The sequence below is a fragment of the Bombyx mori genome, chromosome 17, assembly GCF_030269925.1.
Source record: "Bombyx mori chromosome 17, ASM3026992v2".
Classification (NCBI taxonomy): Eukaryota; Metazoa; Arthropoda; class Insecta; order Lepidoptera; family Bombycidae; genus Bombyx; species Bombyx mori.
The window spans coordinates 4,759,392-4,768,923 of record NC_085123.1 but is presented as its reverse complement, the minus strand read 5'-3'; the positions used below and the strand labels follow the sequence as shown (position 1 = coordinate 4,768,923).

Genomic DNA, 9,532 nt, shown 5'->3' with positions numbered 1-9,532 from the left:
GAACACATCCCTAGTAGTCTGGGTTTAAAGGAATGTTGAATGCTTGGACTTTAATCATCGAGTTTTGTGTTTATGGAAAGACGTTACAAAAGGTTTAGAAGCAGCTGAAAATTTAATAGGAAGATTCATTTACATTCTAAAATAGATAGGGTTCTATGATCGGTAACTGGAATTTAATAGTTTTTACCCAAATTCATGTCCCCGTCCTTCAGTTTTACGTTGTTTGTATGCGGTATTTATAGAGCAGAAGATTTATGAGAGAAGAAATCGAAAGAGACCATCCGTTATACAGTGAAATTACGGCTTTAAAATCATGTCCAAGGTTGGTGGCGGCAAAGACGGCAAACCTAGAAGCTCCGGTAACAACTTTCGATAAGGTGGGCCGTAAGTACGTTCACCCTGATACGTAGAAACAAAAGCTAATGCGTCTTAAGCTGCTTTCAGACTACGCTATACTATAGTGCAATACAGCTATAGCAGCCTATACTTAGCCAATAATATACAGTACAGTACAGTGTGAACGTGTCCTTAACAATGTATGGTGCGCGATATTGTTGTTGTGCTATGAGCTATTTAATCTATGCCATTATATTATAGCGTAGTCTGAAAGCTGCTTTAGGCAATGACAAATACTAAAGTACAAAAGAGAGGCCTATATCCGGAAGTGCGAAAGAAAAATGATCATGATTTTTTAGAAGCTTTATCCTCCAAACTTCCTCACACAAAACTTCCTTAACTATCTTTATGATTGGATACGGCCTCTTATTACCGACCAGCACATTTTGATTGCAGCTAAGAAAGTTTAAATAGAAACTTTAGCCTAACCAGATCCAAAAATCTCGACCTGTTGCTTAGCTCTCGGAGTGTAGAGTGGCATGTTTCTTACTAATAATTAACCCATAGACACAGCTCACTGAGTTTCTCGCCGGATTTTCTCAGTGGGTCGCGTTTCCGATCCTGTGGTAGATTCTGCGAAGCACCGATCTTGCTAGGGTCAGTGTTAGCAATATTTCCGGTTTGAGCACCGAGAACTCACCTACACGCTAGGATAAAGCTGAAATAGCCTCTCAAGGCTATCAGCATAGATAGGAAAAAAAACTAATAATTGTTTATTGCTCTCCGTGTCCTTCGCTCATTAGAAAAATACTTTACACTTATTTATATGTTTGCCCTTCGGCTGTTAGAAAAATTGAGTTTCAACTATAAATTAAGTATCGAAATAAACGACACATTTTTAAAATGCTAGCTAAAATACCCTTACATTTTTCAAACGTCACAGGTGTTCGAAATCGTTAAAATACATCTCAAAAGTCCCGTCCAAATAAACGCGAGTCACACTGGATTCTGTCACTCAACGCTGAGTGTTTTATTACTATACGCCTCGTCTCTCTTCTTAATTATTTTCTTTTCATTTTGTCATGAGAAAAAAACGCTTGTGACGCATTAAAGCATCAGATTTTGTGATAAATATAGTTCCCTTCTGGATGCCTTTTTTTAAATCGTGGGCGTTATAATTAAGGCACGCTAGGTAGATAGGTCGGGTGCAGTTTTTTTGTTAGTTGAGATCATTAAGATTCGTTCTGTTAATGAATTGAGAAATGGTTTTGTAGCCCTTTGGACGACTTTGTTTGTTTAGATATCGAAATTTTTAAGTCTGGCACTTTAAAAATTTAGAGAAGCATTCGCTGTGATTTTTCTATTTCTTATCCTACAAACGGTTTGCTTTTATTGGAAAAGAGTGCAGCTGAGCCAAGATCCGCTGTGACTGTCGCTGACTGTGTAAAATAATAGATATGTTTACGAATACTTTAAGCATAATAAATAAATAAATATAAATATTTACTAACAATCACGCCACGTCAACTGGTCCCGTGATAAATTCGTAAAGAACTTGTGTTACAGGTACCAGATAACGGATATAAATGTAAGATTTATATTATACACATACATATAGACATCCATAGCCCTGGAAAAGACATTTATATTTATCATACAAATATCTTCCCTTGGCAGGATTCGAACCCGCGACCCCCTTGTGTAGTGACCATGTCACTTACCACTACACCAGACGGCCGTTAAGCATGCACTTATCATGTATTGGTGGTTCCATATACATAACAAAAGGCTTTCAAAAACAATTGAGTAAACTAAGTATGCTGCTCGATAGATGTGTACAAATACATAATGATAGATTGATTGATTGAAAATTCTTTATTGCACCAAAATATTGCACAAAGGCGAACTTAACGCCATGTAGGCATTTTCTCCCAGTTAACCCCCGTTGATGATATGAAAGATTCAAGAAGTGCGTAGCTGTGATAAAGTTAATACATGGCGATTGGTTCTTTTTTAATGAGAGTAGACATAAAACCTCTCGCATGGCCACTTATAAAAAAGAAACATAAGAAGCAAACGTCAAAAATAAAAAAAAAGAAGACTATCGCCGACCGCACCGCACGCGCTGTACACGCACACGCCGCTTATTTTTTCACAAATATTTTCATGGACTCAAATTAATTCTCTATTATACAAACTCTTACTGACGACCATATTCGTCGTTGCGCGAGTGATATACAAGTTTTATAGACAATAATTTAGAAGAGTGCCGTGTCAAGTCGCCGCCATTACGCGTCGTCCAGCAGTGGCGTCGAATTCTTCAGCCTGGAAGAAGCTAGCGACGGGTTGGCAGGTACGTCTACTCCTCATAGCCTAGCCTCGGCCTTCCCCTCTTTTGTGCATCTTTAGCGATACTCGCCCCCGCAAAACTTTCTTCAAAAATATTGAACCAGCGCACCGTCGTGGTGGAAAATTTGTAAAGAGTTTTTCCCACTATTATTGGTCCTTCGTCCCCGGATTACATTTCAATCATCGCTGATCACCGCTTATTACGCGAATAAACACGCTTTATTATATATTTTGATATTTTATTCGCACCGCATTTCATCATATTCCATTTTTTTTTGACAGGTCATTGACCTTTACTTACACAATCCGCAACAATGTCTTCGGCTGAACAAAAATTGACAATTCTAGAATGTCAACGACAAGTCTATTTCGAACACATACAACGTATTTACGATTTATCTCGCAGTAATTTAAATGATCCTGAAACATTGGAAAACTTTCTTTGTTCGGTAGAAACAATCGATGAGACACGCATTAATTTCCAACAATGTCTCAAGGATATAAATCAATTAATATTAAAAATCGACACAGATTCTAAACCCGACTTCAATAAGTGGCTCGCTTTTGAAGATTTATATTGTCGTATCAAACGTAAACGTTCGCAGTTAGAATCAAAACCCACCATGTCTGTCAAAAGAAATGACGACTGTTGGCAAGGTGTTAAATTAGCTCGCATTGAAATTCCCGAATTCGATGAGAACCCTAAAGATTGGCCGCTATTTTTCGCGACTTTTAAAAACGCTGTACATTTGAACTCATCTCTTTCTCTCACTGAAAAAATGTTTTATCTTGCTAGTAAATTAAAAAACAAAGCTAAAAATGTTTATGCCGGTTTCATTCCATGCGCTGAGAATTACGAAACTATTTACAAAGCGCTCGTGTCAAAATATGAAGACAAAAGGAACCTAGCAGGTACTTATCTGAATCAAATATTTTCTTTAAAACCGATTTCTTCAGTCACTGCTGAAAATTTAGAAAATCTTATCGATCAATTTTCAAACTCATACCTCGCTCTTAATAATTTACAAATACCTAACTTGTGTGACTTCGTCATGTCCTACACTTTATTACACCGCTTAGATACAGAAACCGCACGTCTTTTTGAGATGAATAATTGTGATAAAGACATACCTACTTATCAGGATTTAATTTCATTTGTTCGTGATCGTATAAAAGTTTTAAATCGGACAGGTAATAACAACCTGAACAGCGCAAGTACTTCAACGAAGCCTATGCATAACAATGCAAATAAAAATAGCTCACGATCATTTGTCGTAAACAACACTGCATGTCAGTTGTGCAATGACTCTAATCATAACCACCTATATTCTTGCCCGAAATTTAAATCGCTTACCCCGCGTGAACGTTATGATTATATTAAAAAGATACGCGCTTGTATCAACTGTCTAAGTTTACAACATAACACAAATACTTGTAAATCTGAGAATAGATGCGCTAATTGTAAAAAGCTACATCATACGACTCTTTGCTTTGCTGAGAAAGCATCAGCTGCATTGCCGCCGGTACAGCCGCCTCAGTACTTACACCGCCGCACTGATAACAATACGCATAGTCCAGTAGCCATCGGTCAGAAATCTACCGCGTCTTCAAGTTCGATTTCTACCAAGCCTGTAGATAATAACGCTCCATTTTGTAGTATGAGTGCTAACTCAAATAACACGCGAAAAACTAACAATGTTTTACTTGGCACCGTTCTTGCTGATGTGAAAAGAAGTGACGGAACTCTTGCTCAAATTAGAATTTTGATTGATAATGGATCGCAAAACCATTTTGTTACCCGCAAAGCTTGTAAGCATTTAGGCCTTCGTATCTTCCACGATAATTCCGAACGATCCGTAAATGGAATAGGAACTAGCTCTCAAACTATAATCGGAACTACCGATATAACGTTACTGTCTAGGTACGATGCAAGCTTTTGTTTACGCATAAACCCACTCGTTCTTAAAACAATTTCGAGTAACTTGCCGAGTTGTGAATTCGATATTTCGTCTCTTAATTACCTAAGTAATAATAATATACAGCTCGCAGACCCGCACTTTAATAAACCCGCTGAAATAGACATTCTGCTTGGCGCCGAAGTATTCATGCAGATCTTAAGACCTACAAAGCTACTAGGTCCGCCTGGAAAACCTGATTTATTGGAAACCGCATTTGGATACATACTCTTAGGGTCGATCGCTTCGCTCCCTTGTCACAATAATACCGCGCCTTGTGATAACGATCACGCCTTTTTATCGTCGAGTAACGACTCGATCGAAACTTTAATCTCGAAGTTCTGGGAGTTGGAGTCAGTTCCGACTAAAACACACATGTCTAAAGCCGAACAGGAATGTGAGGATTTTTATGATTTAAATACATACCGCGATAACACAACTGGACGTTACGTCACCGCTTTGCCTTTCTTGAGGTCGCCTACCGCTCTGGGCGATTCTCTTACAACCGCACGTCGCTGTCTGTCGTCACTCGAACGCAGATTTAAGACAAATATCGCTTTAAAAACTGAATACGATGCCGCGATGAGAGACTATCTCGAACGGAACATCATTTCACCCGCACCCGCTCTTACTGATACGAATTATTACGTCATCCCTCACCACGGTATAAGCCGAGAAGACAAACCGCTCCGCATTGTACTGAACGCAACTGCACGATGCATAGATACAAACGTTTCATTGAACGATTGTTTACATTCCGGTCCTAATTTGCAAGCAGACTTAACCGCGATTATTTTAAAATTCAGACTGTTTCCGATTGCTTTAACCGCCGACATCAAACAAATGTTTTTGGCTATAGGCATTCGTGAGGAAGACCGCCGCTTTTTGAATATACTATACAAATTTGACGAAGATGATACTGCGAAAATGTATCATTTTAATCGCGTTTGTTTTGGTCTACGGTGCTCGCCGTACCTTGCTATGAAGACAGTTAAGCGTCTCGCCCGCGATGAAACTGATTTCCCGATCGCTTCAGAAATCGCTAGTGATCATCTTTATATGGATGATCTAGGAGTTTCGGTAGATACGCCCGAGAATGGAATTCAGTTGGCTCATGATTTAATCGAACTATTCAAACGTGGTGGTTTCGACTTAGTTAAATTCGTTAGCAATTCGCCCGAGGTGTTAAAATCGATTCCGCAAGCCAACCGCTTATCTTCAAAAATTGAATTCGACAAGCAGGATAATATGAAGCTCCTAGGTATAATCTGGTCACCGGTCGAGGATGAATTTTCAATCGCTATTAAATTCAACCCGCAAGCAAAATGTACAAAGCGCCTTATGCTTTCCACAATCGCTAAACTGTGGGACATAAACGGATTTTGTGCCCCTGTCATTTTACACGCAAAATTGTTAATAAAAGCTCTCTGGGTAGCTCAGATTGATTGGGATGCAGAGCCCCCAAGCGACATCTGTGCTGCATGGAAACGCTTTCTTAATGAACTCCCCGCTCTGCAAGACTTTAAAATACCTCGCTTCGTAGGCATCGTGCCCGAGTCCCGTGTCATACTACTGGGATTTGCGGACGCTTCTGAAAAAGCGATGGGTGCTTCTGTGTACATTTGTGTACAACCGGCTTCCGGACCAAATGAAGTCAATTTAATTGGTGCCAAAAGCAAGGTCGCGCCGCTCAAGGTTATTTCCTTAGCCCGCCTAGAGCTTTGTGCTGCTGTATTATTATCGAAACTGTTTCGATTTGTTATCGACACTGTTTCTCCCCGCTGTCATGTTGACGAAATTTTCGCGTTTACTGATTCGACAGTGACCCTCCATTGGGTTCACTCGTCTCCGCATCGCTTTGATACTTTCATTGCGAACCGCATCGCACAAATACAGAACAACCTTGACCCCAAACACTTCTACCATTGTGAAGGTACGCAGAATCCCAGCGACTGCTTGAGTCGTGGTCTCACACCCGCTCAATTATTGAATCACCCGCTGTGGCTCTATGGCCCTACATGGGCTCGTGATAACGTCCATACATGGCCCATCAACCGCTTCACGTTTGATCCCGGAGAACCGAAACCTTTAACGCCTTCGCATTTTTTAACTCTCGGACCGCTAGACTCCTTTCATTCTGATCCGCGTTTAGATTCGGTAGATTTAGTTCGCAATAAACGACTTGTCGATGACATTGTTCAGAGATTCTGGAATCGCTGGAAGCGTGAGTACCTAAACACGCTTCAAACACGCGCTAAATGGAACACCAAATCTAATCCGGTGACTAAAGGTACTGTTGTCCTTCTTAAAACAGAAAACTCACCGCCTTTACAATGGACAATGGGCATAATTGAAGAAATAATGCCTGCCTCGGACGGGGTCGTTAGAGTAGTCAGAGTGCGCACACAAAACGGCACCTATCTTCGACCTGTAGTAAAACTTTGTGTTTTACCTTCCCAATAACCTATTTTCTCTTTTTTATTTTTTATTTATTTTTATCTCATTCTTTTTACTTAATACTTCATATCCTGCACTCATTAAGTACCATTTATACTTATTATTTTTACTTATTATATACCACCGCACTACCCTGATTCCACCCGCTCTAGTTCACCCATAATCGCTACATTTATGTACTTCTCTCTCATTGTTCAGGAGCTACATCTCCTAAAGGCCGGGGGGATGGTTCTTTTTTAATGAGAGTAGACATAAAACCTCTCGCATGGCCACTTATAAAAAAGAAACATAAGAAGCAAACGTCAAAAATAAAAAAAAAGAAGACTATCGCCGACCGCACCGCACGCGCTGTACACGCACACGCCGCTTATTTTTTCACAAATATTTTCATGGACTCAAATTAATTCTCTATTATACAAACTCTTACTGACGACCATATTCGTCGTTGCGCGAGTGATATACAAGTTTTATAGACAATAATTTAGAAGAGTGCCGTGTCAAGTCGCCGCCATTACGCGTCGTCCAGCAGTGGCGTCGAATTCTTCAGCCTGGAAGAAGCTAGCGACGGGTTGGCAGGTACGTCTACTCCTCATAGCCTAGCCTCGGCCTTCCCCTCTTTTGTGCATCTTTAGCGATACTCGCCCCCGCAAAACTTTCTTCAAAAATATTGAACCAGCGCACCGTCGTGGTGGAAAATTTGTAAAGAGTTTTTCCCACTAGCGATAATTTAAAGAATTATGGTGGACATGAGTGAAAATAAACACTAGGTTATAATTACATCGCCAAAATAAATACATAGATAAGAAACACATCTATACATATATATAAAATTGGAGTGTCTGTTTGTAATATTGAATAAAACCGCTTTTTACTACATGCATATGAATATATATTTTGTCTGTCTGTCTGTTTTTTTCCGGCTAATCTCTGGAACGGCTGTGCCGATTTTGATGAGACTTTCACTAATAGGTAACTGATGATATAAGGAGTAACTTAGGCTAATTTTTTTAAAATAGCTTCGTATCGCGGCGTCACCCGCGGTACGACAATAGCCGCGGGTAACATCGTGGGACTCAGCTATCGATAATAAAATTTATTGTTTCCGAAGCGAAGCGAGGGCAGGTCGCTAGTCTAAAATAAAATAAATTATATAACCACAACATACTATAAAACAATCAAGCCATCTGTGCTTCGAAATTAGTATGTATATTTCTGTCTCATTCTTTGCTGGCTTCATCCTGCACATTATTGTATTTGTGTCTCTTACCTGTCGTTTTTTCCGTTGCATCCGGTTTGAAATCACAACGATTCTAAAGAAGTTTTCATTTCAAAAAATTATATTCTATAAAGACGGTTGATGCGCACACCAGACCTTTTCGTTATACGTATTGCAATTGTACATCGTCGATGATGCTTGGCTTCAAGTTTGCGAACACTTCATTGGGTCCTCCTCCCCCTGATCCATGTAGGTTATAATTGTAAGCCGCAAAACAAGCACGGGTGCAAATATAATTAACATAAGTGGTGGTAGGACGTTTGAAGTCGTCGTGGCCTAAATGATAAGACGTCCGGTGCATTCGTGTTGAGCGATGCACCGGTGTTCGAATCCCAGGCGGGTACCAATTTTTCTAATGATATACGTACTTAACAAATGTTCACGATTGACTTCCACGGTGAAGGAGTAACATCGTGTAATAAAAATCAAACCCGCAAAATTACAATTTGCGTAATTACTGGTGGTAGGACCTCTTGTGAGTCCGGATAGGTAGGTACCACCACTCTGCTTATTTGTGCCGTGAAGCAGTAATGCGTTTCGGTTTGAAGGGCGGGACAGCCGTTGTACAGTAGAATCGATTCTTCCAACTCTTGTCTTAAGGTCGGTGGCGGCAATTACGTTGTTGACGTCTATGAACTCCGGTAAATAACAAGTACACTGTGAACTTATTCACCTATCTAAAGCCTTCGTCAAACAGAACGCGTACTTAGCGCCGCGTACTTAACGTCGCGCTCTTCAAATTGATTAGACGAGTCTAACGCTCCTTGACGCAACGCATTCGCCAAATCATAGTGCCTTTCGATAGAGGTGTGAAAATTTAAAAGTATTAAGAAATCGAGTGATTCAGATGTGGCATTGTATAAGCATGGGTATTTTCTAACTATTTATATCATTTTTTCGGGCATTATCTAGTATTTTAATACACATTCACTCGGACGCTAAAATAAAATTTGTAAAAAATTACAACGCCTGACGTCAAAGCGTCCCAACGCCGCGACAGAGCGCTGCGTACTTATAGCGCTGGGGTTCTGTGTAGTACAACACATCTCGGTGTCATAGCGCGGCGTGAGTTTAGCGCTCTGACGCGCGCTAATTACGCGTTCCGTTTGACGAAGGCTTAACTAATAAATACATACACAATCAGTATCATTTTCACTGT

General features: G+C 40.1%; 1 protein-coding gene across 1 annotated transcript; it reads left to right on the top strand.

Moving 5' to 3' along the window:
* Positions 1-3,308: 3,308 nt before the first annotated feature.
* LOC119629789 (uncharacterized) lies at positions 3,309-7,103 on the top strand. The gene is made up of 2 exons (XM_038016968.1): positions 3,309-3,597; positions 4,735-7,103. Exons 1-2 carry the CDS (start codon positions 3,309-3,311, stop codon positions 7,101-7,103), a joined length of 2,658 nt encoding a protein of 885 aa, XP_037872896.1.
* Positions 7,104-9,532: the final 2,429 nt, after the last annotated feature.

Coding starts and splice junctions, on each gene's coding strand:
- LOC119629789 (XM_038016968.1), top strand. CDS start 3,309: ATGTCTGTCAAAAGAAATGACGACTGTTGGCAAGGTGTTAAATTAGCT. Junction 3,598..4,734: donor AGACAAAAGGAACCTAGCAG/GTACTTATCTGA, acceptor TACAGCTCGCAG/ACCCGCACTTTAATAAACCC.